This window comes from Panthera onca, chromosome C1 (genome assembly GCF_046562875.1).
Source record: "Panthera onca isolate mPanOnc1 chromosome C1, mPanOnc1 haplotype 2, whole genome shotgun sequence".
NCBI lineage: Eukaryota > Metazoa > Chordata > Mammalia > Carnivora > Felidae > Panthera > Panthera onca.
In genome coordinates this window covers 136,434,784-136,452,834 of record NC_138346.1, presented here as the reverse complement: position 1 = coordinate 136,452,834, position 18,051 = coordinate 136,434,784, and the positions used below count along the sequence as shown (strand labels likewise).

The 18,051-nt window shown below is 36.0% G+C and overlaps 1 protein-coding gene and 1 long non-coding RNA gene across 3 annotated transcripts in view; one reads left to right on the top strand and one right to left on the bottom strand.

Annotated features, from left to right (window-relative positions):
• The window catches only part of LOC144617217 (uncharacterized), a 147,507-nt gene that overhangs the window by 114,198 nt on the left and 15,258 nt on the right, over positions 1-18,051 (bottom strand). The window lies entirely within an intron of this gene.
• AGL (amylo-alpha-1,6-glucosidase and 4-alpha-glucanotransferase) overlaps positions 1,116-18,051 on the top strand; it is an 84,220-nt gene continuing 67,284 nt past the window's right edge. The window contains exons 1-3 of one of the 2 annotated variants that reach the window (XM_078451618.2): positions 1,116-1,415; positions 1,968-2,117; positions 17,680-17,890. In XM_078451618.2, coding sequence (XP_078307744.2) covers positions 2,036-2,117; positions 17,680-17,890 — 293 coding nt within the window. In that variant the 5' untranslated portion in view covers positions 1,116-1,415; positions 1,968-2,035. Of the gene's footprint in view, positions 1,416-1,653; positions 1,892-1,967; positions 2,118-17,679; positions 17,891-18,051 lie in introns of those variants that run through there. The other variant, XM_078451619.2, reaches the window with a different exon arrangement.

Here is an 18,051-nt window from a genome sequence, read left to right as displayed (position 1 = left end):
CTATGCTTCCCACTTCCTACAACCTTTTGTTATCTTATATAATTTATTTATCTTATTTATTTATCTGCCTCCCACCAACAAAATGTAAGAGTTCCATGAGGGCAGTGACTTTGATTCACTTCCATGCCTGGCAAATCCTAGGTGCTCAATAAATACTAGTTGAATGAATAAATGAACTACAGATACCCAAACTCAGTTTTGGACCACTTGCAACTAGCCATTCTCGGAAATCTACTGAAACAAACATTTCAGTATCTTTAGTTTTTAACCATTGTTGTTGGATCTACATTATTTCCACAATAAAGAAAGCAAGATCTTTCTCTGCACTCATGTCTTTTTTCTCATGATCTCTAGGTGTCCTCAAAAAACTCTAGAAGGGGTTTCTTTTCCTCAGGCATAAAATCTCCTTAGACATCTGTACCAGATCCTAAATTTCTGGCCTGAAATATGTGCAGCCAATATAGATCCTTAATCGCATATGCTCTTCAGGTCTATGCAGTGTACATCAGATACAACCAGACGTTGTACAAGCGGTATTTGCACCCTCAATTGTTTGCAAACTGGCCACATTTCACCTACCTAGTAGTTCCGTGTCTGCATTCAAGATGTGCCCTGTGTTAGCACTAGAGGTGGTAGACACACGAAGGATGGAATGTCTGAGATTGTAGACGGCCCCTTACTTTAGACACGGGGAAATCAAGATTCAGAGAGTTTAGGCCACGTAAACTTAGGCCACGTTAAAATTAAAAAAAAAAAAAAAATCAAAACAAAGACACAAAACACATCGTGGTAGAAAAAGCACAGGAAGCCAGGTCTCTCGCCTCCCACCATTCAGCCGGTCCACAAAACGACCCTGTGACATACGCAGCTCAGTCTAGCTGGCAGCCTTCTACCGTAGCATTTTAATGTTCAACCACGAGGTCGCAGGCTGGTAAAGAAAGTGCACACTCCCGACCTCGCACCTCCCTCGCGCCGAAAACCAAAAGCAGCTCGCTGCCTGGGCCCCAGCCGCCTCCCGGACCCCGGCCCCGCTGACCGCAGTCTCGCGAGACTAGCGGTCGCGGCGAGCAGGGTGAGGAACCTCCCGGAAGTGGGCGAGGGGACCTGTCAGCTCCCACCCGGGGGTGTGGGGAACTTGAGGCCCGGTGGGTCGAGGGTCTTCTCCGGGACCAGCGCGAGGCGGAGTCACGGAGAAGCTCTCTGCCATTCACACAACGGCCTTATCCCTGGCCCGGCTGCCGCCGCCCCGCCCTTTGCCCTTCACGGCGCCCGGCCCTCCTTGTCTGGGGCTGCTTTTTGCGCCTGGGCAGCCTGCCTTTCCCCGTTTGCTTTCCTTCCCGTCTCCTCCCCCGACTCCAACACCAGAGTCGCGGGTCCTGCAGTGTCCCAGAAGCTGCACGTATAACTTGCTCCGTGTAAGTGCTAGGAATGCCGCTGGCCTCTCAGGGAAATGGGTTCTTTCTATCTATAGCTCCGTCTGTACATCCTATGTCTGCAGCAGCTATTCCAGGGGCAACAACTGCTTCCTTCTGTTCTCATCTCCCCATTGGTGGCTTCCAACCCGAATTTGGGAATGGGGAGCTCTCCCACCTGTTATCTTTGAGCAGACTAATCTCTTGTAAGCAGAAGTGCCGTTTGTAGTCTTCAAAGCCCTTTGGCTTGGGACCGGGAATTTTCCCCCCCACCCAAATCCAGGCTTTCCAAAACGTATTGCTTTTCTCTGAGAATAATTCAGTTTTGTTTTTTGTTTTAATTGTAAGAATCTATAATACAATAGTTTTGCTTTGGTCCTATTGTTCTCTAAGGGAGGAAACAACTATTTACCTTCTCAGGTCTTCTTTATAGGATTCATTCTTTTTGCTTTGCTAAGGTTAAAACACATTTAGAACATGTAAGTGCGGCTGTCAGCCTTGAGGAATTAAAGGTAATAGTTATTTTCTTGATCTTAATTCCTTTTTGTTTCATAGGGGTAACTCATTCGATTTTGGAGTTCTTTTAATTCTTCTGAAAGATTTCAAATCTTCTAAAAGCCAAAATGGGACACAGTAAACAAATTAGAATTTTACTTCTGAACGAAATGGAAAAGCTGGAAAAGACCCTCTTCAGACTTGAACAAGGTCAGTAGCAAGTTGTTTGATTAGCTGTGTCTTTTAAATTTTTAATCTATTGTCATGCTAATTTTTTAAAACTTTAAGACAGGTAAAATTTCCAAAGACTTTTCTAAACTCAATTAGTGCAAAGACAGTGCCATATTTTAACAATATCACTAACGAAAGTTGATTTTAGTTATAAAGTTGAAAATGTTATATTTGTCATGTTAGGAGGGTAAAATAGTTCACTTTTCTTTCCATGCTTCCACTTAAGACAGAAGTTGCATATATGATCAAGAAATTTACCATATTATTTCTATTAATTATTATAAAACTTGGTAAATTATTTCATATGTAATTTTATTTGGAGGATATCTATAGTTTTGCTTTTTCATAGCCCTCATTTTTTTCCTTTATTGAAACTTTGATTTAGTAAAATAGGTCACAGAAAAAAGCAAACTGTTATTTATATATATCAAAAGCCTCTCAAATAAAAATTTAAAAAACTGATCAGGTTATGTTGAAATATATTTGAGCTTATTCTTTAGACTTTATAATTTTTTAACATTGAAAACTTTCACACTTTTTTGTGTTACTGTAACTTGTGAAGTGGAAGTTTTAATGTATGAAAAATAAAATGCAGCCCCCTTTAATAGTGCAACAGATAGATGTTGATAGTACACATTGAGGGATTTTCCCCCTCAATATCTCAAGAGTTACATTTTTGAAGAAAAACAAATCGACCGTCAAATGTGTTACCTCCATGCCAAATCACCTTCTTCCAACTTTGGCATTTAGGATCACTGAGTACTTACTCCATTTTTGGCTTTCCTGACTCGGCACTTTCCTGGTTTTGATTTTTTTCCTACCCTCTTGAGTGCTTCTGTCTACTTGGTGGTATCTGTTGCTGAGCTGTCTTCCTTCCTTATTTTAATTAATTGTATCTATCTGCAAGAGATCTTTTCTTCTTCTCTTCTTCTGCCCTCAAAGAATTATACATTCTCATGGCCTCACTTGTTGCCTCCATGCTGATGGCTCTTTTTGGAAGAAGAGCCTTGAATTTTGCTTGCTTCTTAAAAGCCAGGAGTATAATGGCATGAGTAAGGAACTAGAATTTTCTTGGCTTTCCTGCTAACAACTTCTTTGACTTTGGGCAAGTCACATGAATTCTAAACATTAATTTATTTGCGAAATGAAGGTGTTAATTTCTGTTCTTCTACCTTCCTGGATGTTGAAGCTCAAAATTAATACTATATGGCTTTAAAATCCTAAACAGGTGCAAGGCATTGATAGATCACTATACCTATCTATTTTTGCACTGGATTCTTGGCTTCATCCAGTATTACGCTATAGAATAGCCTTGGGATAGCTCCACTTGATATGCTTACATCTATCTAACATGTCCCAAACTGTCTCCTACTCCCCATTCTCAAACCTTCTTTGTTTCCCATCCTGTTTATTTTAGTGATGTCTCCATTTTTATAGTTTCCAAGGCCAGAAACTTTGTACTCACCTTTGACAGTTTCTTCTCTTTACCTGCAATCTCCCTTTAAGCCCTGTAATTTCTTTCCAAATGTCTCTGTTTGCCTATCTCTTCCATATGCCTAAACATGGATGCTAGAATAATCTTTTATGCCATCTCTTTCTTTTTATTAATTGGTGTCTGTATATAAAGTCAAATTTAAATGCCTCTGCGGGGCTTCCAAGACATTCTCTAATAGAATCCACCTTCACTAGCCAAGGTTGCATCTCATTGTTCCCCATTATTAGTGTCCTACATCTTTACAATTCCCCTGTCAATTCCCTCTCCCCTGGATTTTCTCATAGCTCTCCTGACACCTTCACCCCCATCAGATTCCTCTATATCCATTAAATCCCTTTACTATCATTTTGTGTATTGCCTACCTTCAGCTAAAATTCTACCTCCTCCATGAGGTCTTTTCTTAATTTTTTTTGTTATTTTCTTTCTTTGATTTCCAATCACACAATAGGCACAGAACAATTAAGTACTGAATGATGGAGCAGTGTCTCAAAGTTTATTGATCTTATAGCATCCAACTAGTTTAAGATCTGTGAGAATAGGGAAAGTATTATAAACCTAGTACAATGTATAACAGCCATTAAATCCTTGCTGATTCATTACTAAAACACTAGTTAAAGCTAGCAAAAAGTGTTAAATTCAGCCAAACTATTTGAAGAAGGAGCTATGAAGGGTTTATAAAATAAGAATGATGTGACTGAGTCTGTAAATCTAGTTAAAACCAGTAAATTCAACCAAATGATATAAATGGGAACACGTCAATTTTTTTGTGTGCAGTAATGAGGTGATCATATTACTATAGACGATAATTAAAATGTGAAAGATGAAGGGACATTGGAGATAAATCATTAAGAAGGCTATTTTGAAAACACATCTGTTAAAAATAAGGGTTGAACTACATTGGAGTCAAAAAAGGTAATAGAGTTCAAGACATTTTATTTTACTTTTATTTTATTTATTATTATTATTATTATTATTATTATTATTTTAATGTTTATTTTTGAGAGAGAGGGAGAGAGAGAGAGAGAGAGAGAGAGAGAGAAACAGCATGAATGGGGGAGGAGCAGAGAGAGGAGGAGGCACAGAATCCAAAGCAGGCTCCAAGCTCTGAGCTGTCAGCACAAGAGCCTGATGTGGGGCTCAAACTCATGGACTGCGAGATCATGACCTGAGCTGAAGTCAGACACTCAACTGAGCCACCCAGGCACCCCTTTTACAATATTTTTTTAAAATGTTTATTTATTTATGGGGGGGTGGGGGGGAGTAGGTGCAGAGAGAGAGAGAGAGAGACAGAGAGAGAGAGAATCCCAAGCAGGCTCTGTGCTGCCAGCACATAGCTCAGTCTTGCAAACCCCAAAATCATGACCTGAACAGAAGGCAAGAGTGGGATGGACGCTTAACCAACTGAGCCACCCAGGCGCCCCAGAGTATGAGACATTTTAAAATTCATAGGACTTAGTGAACAATTAGATGTGAAGAAAAACTGGCAGTTTTTGGTTCTTTCATATTTAATTGATCACCAAGTCTCTCTTCGTTTTTCTTTTCACTTTTCCCTAAGAAAGGATTCCTCCTCATTTTCGAGGCTAATATCTCTATAGACTCTTCTAACTCAGCAAGACCAAAAAAATTTTTTTCTAGCCAAATCATAGCCTTTCCCTGTATTTCCTATTTCATTCAGTGGCAGAATAATGAACAAAGTCAGTTTTTGCTGAACCTGGAGTTCCATTTTTATATAGGTTGGTTAAATTTCAACTTTTACCCTTTTTTTAAGAAAATACTTATAAAAGTTTCTTGATTAGGAGCTTGAGCTTATATAAACTTAGTAGATGGAACAAGATGGAAAAATTTACTTCATAGTAATAGTTTAATCACTCACTTTACTAGTTGCCTGCAAGAGGGAAATGGCTAATCTGAGTAAGGTATTCCTACTGTTCTATGAGGAATAAGATAGCCACACTATGTACTGCTGTGACCTAAGCTAATTTTAGCAAACCGAGTGAGTCATTATGGAATCTGACATAGTCTAGGTATTCTAATGTTTCATTTACTGTATATAAAAATTTTAGTTTCAGAGACTTGTACTGGACATCTACAGAGTAGCTATATACTCTTGGGGCTATGCCCTGATCTATCTAGTAGAACATAGAAAGAACAGGATTTTTCTTTTCTCTTTTTTTTCTTTCATCTGTTTTTGTTTTCAAAAATTAATTACATTTGGGGGCACCTGGCTGGCTCATTCAGAAAAGCATGCAACTCTTGGTCTCAGGGTTGTGAGTTCGAGCCCCACATTGAGTGTAGAGATTACTAAAAAATAAATAACTGTAATAAAAAAAGATTTTTTTAAAGCATTTAAATTTTGCTAACATATAAATTGACATTGATGCTTTCAGTTTATGTATCAAATAAGTTATAAACAAAAAAGACATATTCTGAGAAAATAGTAGAGGTTGTAGGTCTTGAAGGGGTTCATAGTCACACCATCACTGGTTTGTTTGTGGTATGTTGCCATGGGTTACAATTTTACCTAATCCAGGTTAAGTAGATATACAAGTTATAATTCCTTAAATAGTAGAGTCTTTACAATATTTCATAACAAAAGGTACAATCATCATAAATGCCTCTTTTACCTCAGGATATTGTCAAACTGAAAAATGAGTTAGAAAGTGTTTGAAATTTGCTGTTTGAGATTTGTCCTTTTAAGGAATGACATGTAGCTTTCAATAGTATGATACTTAGAAAATATTTTCTGAAAAAGGAAACACAATTTAACTGTGAGGTAAACATGAGTGAGAAAGTTAACTACTTTTTGGTGAAAATTGATACCATAGAGCAGAGTTGAGCACATTTTTTCCTCTAAAAGTTCAGATAGCAAATATTTCAGCTTTGCGGGCCATTTCTTTTGCAATTACTCAGCTCTGCCATTATATCATGAAAGCAAACATAAACAACACATAAATGAATGTGTTCCAATAAAACTTTATTTATAGAAACAGGCTGGATATGGTTTGCTGACCCTTACTGTATAGCAAGAGCATTTTGCGTATGTATTTTAGTAACACTTCATCATATGATTTTAGCCATAAAAATAAATACTTACCCTTTTTAAAAAATTGATAACAAAATTTTCCAATCTGTTTAAAATCTTTCCAATAAAGGATTTTGGTTGTTTTTCAAATCATCTATTTAATATATAACTATAGAATATCTTATTAGCTTATAAAAACCATTGCTTATAACAAGGAAAATATATATTTACTAGCACATTTCAACAAAAATCTTTACATAATTTGTGAGTGGGGTTGAAAAGTTAATGTCATGGATTAGTAAACATAGTCACTAAGAACTTTTTCCATTTGAATTTGGATATCTTTGTGTTTTATTTTTTCAAGTCTGATGCAATTAAACCAAATATCAATAAACAGAACTTGGAATATTTGAATTACTTTATCATAAAATATTAAACCAAGACTTAAAATTAATGAAATTTCTTTAATCACATTGCTTTCACTGACAGATATTATCAATATTAATTTTTAGTGAGAACTAAAAGATATTTTCCATCCACTAATAGGTAAAATTAGTTATTTAAAATATTATTTATTTACATCTTATCCCATTTTTGTGTTTTGTGATTTATATAATCTATTAAATCATCATACGTGTATATTCTGTAAATAAATAAATATTTATGTTTAGAGAATGCTTGTCAATTTTTTTTCTGAGGGTATACCACTGATCCAAATACTGTTTTGGGATTTTGGATGAGTTTTAACCTTTGTACTACATGTTCTCTGAATCCTTGTGTAATGATAAAAAAAATATTTGCATAAACTGAACAGGGGGCAGGTTGTTTAAATATGCTCAGACAGCTAATCTCTGATGTTTTTACCTGTTCAAAATGATACTACATCTTCTGTAGTAAGTTTAATCGTTATTTTAGAGATGTAGATATTTATGATTCTCACAATCACTGAGTATTAAAATTTCATGTTTCAATTCTTTGAGCAATTATTTCTCCATCTATTTCTTCATAATTGTACCTCTAACTTTAAAATGATGTTTACCCTGGGAATGCAAGCTGGTGCAGCCACTCTGGAAAACAGTATGGAGGTTCCTCAAAAAACTAAAAATTAGAACTACCTTATGACACAGCAATTGCACTACTAGGCATTCATCCACGGGATACAGGTGTGCTGTTTCAAAGGGACACATGCACCCCAATGTTTATAGCAACAGTATCAACGATAGCCAAAGTATGGAAAGAGCCCAAATGTCCATCGATGGATGAATGCATAAAGAAGATGTGGTATATATATACAATGGAGTATTACTCTGCAATCAAAAAGAATGAAATCTTGCCATTTGCAACTATGTGGATGGAACTGGAGGTTATTATGCTAAGTGAAATTAGTCAGTCAGAGAAAGACAAAAATCATATGACTTCACTCATATGAGGACTTTAAGAGACAAAACAGATGAACATAAGGGAAGGGAAACAAAAATAATATAAAAACAGGGAGGGGGACAAAACAGAAGAGACTCATAAATATGGAGAACAAACTGAGGGTTGCTGGAGGGGTTATGGGAGGGGGGATGGGCTAAATGGGTAAGGGGAACTAAGGAATCCACTCCTGAAATCATTGTTGCACTACATGCTAACTAATTTGGATGTAAATTTTAATTAATTAATTAATTAAAATAAAATAAAATGATGTTCACCCAATTATAAAATTACACAAGTGTGTAGGGGCACCTGGCTCACTCAGTCAGTAGAGCAGTGTGTTTTTTATACCACATCTTCTTTATCCGTTAATCAGTCAATGGACATTTGGGCTCTCTCCATAGTTTGGCTATTGTTGATAATGCTGCTATAAACACTGAGGTACATGTTTCATTCTTCTGCATATCACCATCCAGTTTTCCCAGCACTATTTGTTGAAGAGACTGTATTCCATTGGATAGTCTTTCCTGCTTTGTCAAAGATAAGTTTACCATATTCTTGTGGTTCCATTTCTGGATTTTCTATTCTGTTCCATTAATCTATGTGTCTGATTTTGTGCCAATACTATACTGTCTTGATGACTACAGCTTGGTAATATAGCTTGAAATCCAGAATCCTGGTGCATCCAGTTTTGTTTTGCTTTTTCAGAATTGCTTTGGCTATTAGGGGTCTTTTGTGGTTCTGTACAAATTTTAGGATTGTTTGTTCTAGCTCTGTGAAAAATGCTGGTGGTATTTTGGTAGGTATTGCATTAAATGTGTAGATTACTTTGGATAGTATAGACATGTTAACAGTGTTCTAGTCGATGAGCATGGAATGCTTTTCCATTTCTTTGTGTCCTCTTCAATTTCTTTCATAAGTAGTCTATAGTTTTCGAAGTACAGATCTTTTACCTTTTTAGTTAGGTTTATTCCTAGGTATCTTATTGTTTTTGGTGCAGTTGCAAATGGGATAGATTCCTTGATTTCTTTGTCTGCTGCTTCATTATTGGTGTATAGAAATCCAAAGGATTTCTGCATATTGACTTCATATCCTATACTTTTCTTTTTTTTTTTTTTTTTTTTTTTAACGTTTATTTATTTTTGAGACAGAGAGAGACACAGCATGAACGGGGGAGGGGCAGAGAGAGAGGGAGACACAGAATCGGAAGCAAGCTCCAGGCTCTGAGCCATCAGCCCAGAGCCCGACGCGGGGCTCGAACTCACGGACCGCGAGATCGTGACCTGAGCTGAAGTCGGACGTTTAACCGACTGAGCCACCCAGGCGCCCCTATACTTTTCTGAATTCATGTATTAGTTCTAGCAATTATTTGGTGGAGTTTTTTGGGTTTTCTACAGAGTATCATGTCATCTGCAAATAGTGAGTTTGACTTCTTCCTTGCTAAGATGAATGCGTTTTATTTCTTTTTGTTGTCTGATTGCTGAGGCTAGGACTTCCAATACTATGTTAAGTAGTAATGGTGAGAGTGGACATCCTGGTCTTGTTCCTGACCACAGAGGAAAGGCTCTCAGTTTTTCCCCATTGAGGATGATATTAGCTGTGGGTCTTTCTTATATGACCTTCATAATGTTGAGGTATGTTTGCTCTATCCCTACTTTGTTGAGGGTTTTTATTGAGAGTGGATGCTGTATTTTGTCAAATGCTTTTTCTGCATCTATTGACAGGATTGTACAGTTCTTATCCTTTCTTTTATTAATGTGGTGTATCATGGTGATTGAGTTGTAAATATTGAACCAGCCCTGGTAAATAATTCTTTTAATGTACTGTGAACTAATACATGAATTCAGAAAAGTACAGGATATGAAGTCAACATGCAGAAATCCTTTGCATTTCTATACACCAATAATGAAGCAGAAAAAGAAATCAAGGAATCTGTCCCATTTGCAATTACACCAAAAACAATAAAATACTTAGGAATGATTTGCTAATATCTTGTTGACAATTTTTGCATCCATGTTTATCAGGGATATTGGCCTGTAATTCTCCTTTTTAGTGAGGTCTTTTTCTGGTTTTGGAAGCAAGGTAATGCTGGCTTTGTAGAATGAGTTTGGAAGTTTTCCTTCTATTTCTATTTTTGGAACAGTTTGACAAGAATAGATATTAAATCTTCTTTAAATGTCCCCTGGGAAGCCATCTAGAAAAGATTTCAATAGATCTATATAGATGCATAAAATTGACAAAACAGAATAAAAGTAGCTATGTTATTAAATATATTTTGATAACATGACTTATAATGACTTTGTAATATTCTAGCTTACATAATACCATTTTTGTACCACAACTTATCTAATCATTTCCAATCATTAGATATTTAATTTGTTGTCAGTTTATTTAATTATAATAAATGAAGCTGTTATGAATATAGCCTATGTTTACATCACTGATTAATTCTTAAGAAAATACATGTCTATATGAAATTATTAAGTCAAACATAAGCCTTATTATATTCATAGAATATTTATGCCAATTATAGAAAAATTTGTATATATAGCTACTTGGAAAAGAAAGTATAAGTTTCACTGTACAATGTGAGAAATAGAAGTGAGTCCCTGGATTTTTGCAGTTACTTAATAATACCATTTGGATAATTTGTTTCTTACTTGCTAAAACCATTTGCTATGAAAAATTTATATTCATTATTTAGTACAATCCAAAAATATGGTTAGCAGGACTTATCACTAAATTATAATTTTTTGCAGGAATTCCTAGAACTTCCATCTCTCACGTTATCCATACTGCAGTATGCCAGAGTATTCGTATTTATCTAGGCAAAGGTAGAGGTGTTTGATTGGATTACAGTAAGTTGAAAGAGTCCATCATTCTCCCAATGTCTTTTGTTGAGATATTTTGCTCATAAAGACTAGCTTATCCAGTATTTAATACTGTGGTGTAGAATTTACCATCTGTTGAACATCATTGTGAGAATTTACTTCTACTAGAGCAATTTTAGAAATGATGTGACATGACATATCTGCATGTTCTGCATTTCAGGATTTGCTTGGAATCAAACTGGCATTCATTATGTATATTTAAATAGCAGTTCATGATGATGTCTATGCTTCATATCCACCACAACAGGGTTTGTTGTAGCTTTCCCCTTGCTTATTTGTAACGTCTTTCTCTAACACTGTGAGGTCTGGGGCACCTGACTGGCTCAGTTGGAGGAGCACATGCATGACTCTTGGTCCCAGGAGTGTGACTTCAAGCCCCACAGTGAGTGTAGAGATTACTTAAATAAATAAAACTTAAAAAAAAAATAAGAAAAGAAAAGAAAAACCTGGCTTTGATCACTTTTATTTTTGAAAGATATTTTCACCGGGTATAGAATTCTAGGCTGATAGTTTTCTTCTTTAAGTTACTGTTGACCTTATAATGCAGAGAGTAGAGGCACTGACCCCTCATGCAGCCAAAAATCCAAGTATAACTTTAGACTCCCCTAAAACTTAACTATTAATAGCCTACTGTTGACCAGAAGCCTTACAGATGAAACATAGTATGTATATGTATTATATGTTGTAATCTTACAGTAAGTAAGCTAGTGAAAAGAGAATGTTATTAAGAAAATCATAAGGAGGGGCACCTGGGTGGCTCAACTAGTTAAGCATCTGACTTCAGCTCAGGCCATGATCTCATGGTTTGTGAGTTTAAGCCCTGCATTGGCTCGCTGCTGTCAGCACAGAGCCCACTTGGATCCTCTGTCCCCATCTCTCTGCCTCTCCCCTGCTCATGCTCTCTCTCTCTCAAAAAAATAAACTTTTTTTAAAAATGATAAGAGAAATTTTACATTTATAGGACTGTACTATAAAAAAAAAAAAAAAAAAGTGTAATTAGACCTGTGCAGTTCAATCCCATATTGTCTAAGGATCAACTATACCTTTAAAGATACTGTTCCACTGTCTTCTTGCTTTTGTTGTTTCCCATAAGAAATCTGCTATCATCTTTATCATTGTTCCTCTGAACTTACTGTGACATTTTCCTCCCCTCTGGCTACTTTTAAGATAGTCTCTTTGTCACTGGTTTTGAGCAATTTGACTTTGATGTTTCATAGTGTGATGTTTCTTGATTGGGGACTTATTGAACTTCTTTGTATCTATAAATCTGTTGTTTTTATCACATTTGGGTTTTTTTTTTACCCATTATTTCTTTAAATACTTGATATCTCCCCTTTCTTCTTCTTTGAGGACTCAAATTACCTATATATTAGGCCACTTGAATTGTTCCACAGATCAGTGATGCTTTTTCAATTTTTTAGATTCTTTTTTCTCTGTTGGTTTCATTTTGCATATTTGTGGGGGTTTTTTAATGTTTGTTTATTTTTGAGAGAGAGACAGACCATGAGCAGGGGAGGTTGCAGAGAGAGGGAGAGACAGAATCTGAAGTAGACTCCCAGCTCTGGAGCTTCCAGCACAGAGCCCGATGCGGGACTCAAACTCATAAACCACGAGATCATGACCTGAGCCAAAGTTGAAGGCTTACCCAACTGAGCCACCCAGGTGCCCTCATTTTCCATATTTCTATTCCTGTGTCTTGAAATTTACTAATCTTTTTTTCTGCCATGTCTCACCATCTATTCCATTTTTCATCTCAGATCTCGTAGTTTTCATTTTTAAATTTGATTTGGATCTTTTGTTTTGTTTTGTTTTTTAATATTTTCCATGTATTGACATAACTTTTTGAGCATATGGCATACAGTTATGATAACTGATGTCGTTCCTTATCTGCTAGTTCAACATCTATGTCATTCCTTGGTCAGTTTTCATTAATTGATTATTTTCTTTGTTATGGGTTCGGTTTTCTTGCTTCTTTGTGTGTCTTATAATCTTTGTTTGGATGCCAGTCATTATGAGTTTTACCTTATTGAGTTTTACCAAAAATGCTGGGTGGTTTTGGATTCTTATAAATTTTTTTGTCTTTGTTTTGGAATGAAGTTAAGTTACTTGGAAATATCTTAATACTTTTTAGTTATACTTTTATGATTTGTTAAGCTAGTTTATGACCTGTGTAGGGCTCTTTGTTCTCTACTCCTAAAGCAATATCCCCTGAATTTTCTACCCAATGCCTCATGAATTATGAGTTTTTCCAATCTGGCACTTGATTTTTCTAACCAAGCACTATTCCTGGTCACAGACATGCACTGATCAGTACTCTGCAAAGTGCAGAAGGGAGACCTGCTGCAAATCTCTGGAGTTCTGTCTTTGGGCACTTTTCTCCTCCTCACTAACTACTCTTATCTATAAACTAGCTGCTTTGGTCTCAACAGATTCTTAACTCTATCTTCTCAGCTTAGGAAGTTAGCTGAGCTCTGCCTGGGTTTCTCCTCCTTGTGCCTCAACCTGGACATTCTTTCAAGGTAGTAAGAAGGGGCAGTTATAGGCTTCACATTGTTTATTTTCTGTCTCTTAGGCATCACTGTACTTTGTGGCCTGATGTGTAGGCTTGAAAACTCATATATGTTTTCTGGTTTTTCTTGGTTTCTTCTTTCAAGTTTCAAGGAACAGCATAAATCCAATCCCTGTTATTCATTCCATCTTTGCCAGAAGCAGAAGTCTCAGGTCCTTTACATCTTCTGTTTCCTCTATGTGGAATGCCTTACTGTAGATACCTGTGTCATCAAGGCTGTCACTTCCTCTTTCTGTTTAGCAGTTTTGTATTGAATGCTGGACATTATAAATGTTCTCTTGCCATATCTCTGGATTTTTTTGTCTTCCTTCAAAGGAGTGATGCCCTGACAGCTCTTTCTGCCCATAGGTCCTATCCCTGTGTTTTAATAAAACCACCTTTTTTTATGCCCCCCCCAAAAAATAGAAGTGATGTCTTTTATTTTGGCATTTACATTATCTGTGGATCAGCTTAATCCTTTTGAGGATTAAGAGAGCCTCTTAACGTGGGGCTCAATCCCATGAATTGTGAGACCATGACCTGAGCCAAAATCAAGAGTCTGATGCCCAACCAGCTGAGCCACCCAAGCACCCCCCTTTTGCGGCTGTTTTAAGCTTTGACAGGATAGGTATAGTAGTTTTTACTCTAGGACTATATTAGCCTTGCTACATAAGACATGAATCTTTTGAATACAACAGGTGTTCAACGAAGTCTCTTCACTCTGAAAATTATAATGTCTCCCAGGCCTGAGTGAGTTCTGGGAATTGGTCAATTGAGAGTTCCTAGTAGTTGTTCTTTGCCCAGCCTCATGGATTCAAACACTACTCGTGTGAGCCTGGTATTCAGGCAGACTCAAGATGACCCTTGGTAATTTTCTAGAGCTTTTTCTTTGCATGGTTTCTTCTGCACCATACTCTGCCCTGAAAATTATAGTTTCTTCACCATCCTCAAATTCTAATCTCTGTCTCCTCAATTCAGACTACTATTTCTGCTTCCTGTGTCACAGCACAGAAAGTTCTCCTAGTTTAAAGCTAGAGAATTCATAGGAATCACCATTCTCTTCGGCATCACAGTCCTTCACTCCTTATTTCTGAAAACAGTTGTCTCATTTATTTCTTCTAGTTTCTCAGCAGAGGACAAATCTAATACCACTTACTCCATTATGGCCAGAAGCAGACATAATCAGAATGATATAATCAGAGTGATATAATATACAAAGTGATTTAATACACAAGTTAGGTCATGTGACTTCTCTGATCAAAACTGTTCATTGGCTCCTCATTTCATTCAGAGAAGAAACCAAATTCTTACTGTGGCCTACAAGACCATGATCCGGCCCCCCTGTTACCTTTCTTTCCTTGTATTGTACTACTTCTCCCCAAGCTTATTCCAGTCCACACATACTGAGTTTCTTGTTATTTCTGGAATCACCAAGCTTGCTTCCACCCCAAGTCTTCTTGGTTTCCTCTGCTTGGTCAATTCTTTCCATGGACGACCATGAATAGCCATGTGGCTAATAACTCCCTGACTTTTCTCTAGCTCGTCAACTTTTTAATACTAAAAATTGCTACTGCCTCCCCACCATCGCTCCTTTATCCCCATTTTCCTTACACTGCTCTGATTTTTCTTTCTTCTCTTAGCATTTATCCTTCCCTGATATACAGTTGTTTCTTACTTATTTATCATGTTCATTGTTTAATGGCTGCCTTCCCCCTTTAGAACTCAAGCTCCACAAGGGCAGAGATCATTGTCTATTTTGTTTCCTATACATAGTATGCACACATGACATAATTTTTTATACTTTGTTAGGTGTTTCATAAATTGAGCATTAAAAATATAGATATTAGTATGCTTCTTCTCAAAAAGTTTCTTAAGAGGTAAAAAATTCCAGTTTTAAAATTAATAAATCACAGAGATGAAGAGTACAGTGTGGGAAATATAGTCAATAATACTGTAATAACATTGTATGGTGACCACACTTACTGTGGTAAGCACTGGGTAATGTGTAGAATTGTTGAATCACTATGTTGTACACCTGAAAGTAATACAACATTGTATGTCAGTTGTTCTTCGAAAATAAATAAAAAGTAAAATAAAATATTTTTTAATTTCCTTAAGCTTAAAGATTATAATCATCAGAACTAAATTTTCCTGCCTTCATTGGTTATTATTGCCCATCATTAATTGAATTGTTATCTTCATGATTAAAATTTCTAAGCCTTATATTTCTTTTTTTATTAGGTTTTTTAATTTTAATTCCATATAGTTAATATACAATGTTATATTAGTTTCAGGTGTACAATAGTGATTCAACAATTCTATACATTACTCAGTGCTCATCATAAGTATACTGTTATTTGCTTTATATTTCTAACAGACTTTACTGTAGTCAGAATTTTCACATTCTGGTATCAAGATATAAAATCTTCCCAGAATCAACCGTAATTTTATTTTATAGTAAAATTATGACTATAATGTGTTAATTTTTTTTTTTTGCCTCCCATGGCAAAATACTTGCAATACATTATAGATGTCTCAGATACATTTTAATAGAAATAGCCTAACTTAGGCAAAACTGGGAATGTTTTGGCCCTCAGAATTCCAAAAAATACTTAAATACTAAAACATGAGGATGCAAACTAGTGTAGACATGGTGGAAAACAGTATGGAGGTTCCTCAAAAAATGAAAAATAGAACTACCATATGATCCAGAATTCCTCTACTGAATATTTACCCAAAGAATATAAAAACACTAATTTGAAAAGATTCATGCACACATATATTTATTGTAGCACTATTTACAGTAGCCAAATTATGGAAGCAGCCCAAGTGTCCATCAATAGATTGATAAGGAAGATACCGTATATAATGAAATATTACTCAACCATTAAAAGTAACAAAATTTTGCCATTTGCAACAACATGGATGGATCTAGAGAATATAATCCTAAGTGAAATAAGTCAGTCAGAGAAAGACAAATACCATGTGATTTCACTCTATGTGGTATTTAAGAAGCATAACAAAGAAAAAAAGAGACAAATTAAAAACAGATTCTTAAGTACAGAGAACAAATTGATGGTTATTAGAGTGAAGGTGGGTAAGGGGATGGGTGAAATAGGTGAAGGGGATTAAGAATACATGGGGCACCTAGATGGTTCAGTTGGTTGAGCATCCGACTCTTGGTTCTGGTTCAGGTCATAATCTCGCAGTCATGGGATCGAGCTCTGCATCAGGCTCCATGTTGAGCATGGAGCTTGCTTGACCCTCTCTCTCCCTCTCTCTCTCTGCCCTTCCCCTACTTGCTCTCTCAGTCTCTGCCTCTCTCTCAAAATAAATAAACTTTAAAAAATATATTTTAGGGGCGCCTGGGTGGCTCAGTTGGTTAAGCGTCCGACTTCAGCTCAGGTCACGATCTCGTGATCCGTGAGTTCCAGCCCCACGTCAGGCTCTGGGCTGATGGCTCAGAGCCTGGAGCCTGTTTCAGATTCTGTGTCTCCCTCTCTCTGCCCCTCCCCCGTTCACGCTCTGTCTGTCTCTGTCTCAAAAATAAATAAACGTTAAAAAAATTTTTTTTAAATATATATATATATTTTAAAAAATGCACTTATCATGATGAGCAATGAGTAATATATAGAATTGTTGAATCACTATATTGTACATGTGAAAATAATGTAACACTGTATGTTAACTGTTCTGGAATTAGAAAGATTTCAAGTTCGGTAAAATTTCATTTTGTTTTTCACTTTAAAGCTATCCTAATTTTCTAAAAGTACTCTCAATAAACTTGAAGACATGTTATTAAAAAGGAAAAAAAAAAAAAAAGAACTTGCATATCCCAAAGTAGCCATGCAAACAGGAATCAATTTCCAGGAGGAGAGGAGAGGGACAATACAGAGCAGACAGTTCTGTGTTGTATACTGTATGTTAAAATATACAATTCAGCTAAATTAGATTGCAGAATAGTTCCAAAACCAGCAGTGTTGTATATTAGCATATATATATTATATAATATATAATATATAATATGTATATATATTATATAATATATATATATTTAAAACATAGTTGAGAAACCATAGTTTTTGTAAAACCTTAAATAAATCATTTATTTATTAATGTGGTAATTTAAATTCTTACAATGAGTTTATTGAAATGTGCTTTTTGTTTAGGGTTTGAACTACAGTTCCGACTAGGCCCCACTTTACAGGGAAAAGCAGTTACTGTATTTACAAATTACCCATTTCCTGGAGAACCGTTTAATCGAGAAAAATTCCGTTCCCTGGAATGGGAAAATCCAACAGAAAGAGAAGATGATTCTGATAAATACTGTAAACTTAATCTTCAGCAAGCTGGATCATTTCGGTATTACTTCCTTCAAGGGTAAGTCATGTGTCCTATATGTTGGGGGAGAAAAAGTTAATTCATTCTATCTAGTTAAATTATCTAGCTTGAAAAAAAGTTAATATATAAACCATGGACTGCAATTTTTTACAGGATTTTTTGAGATGCAAATAGAATATGGTTCTTCAGTTCCTAGGAAG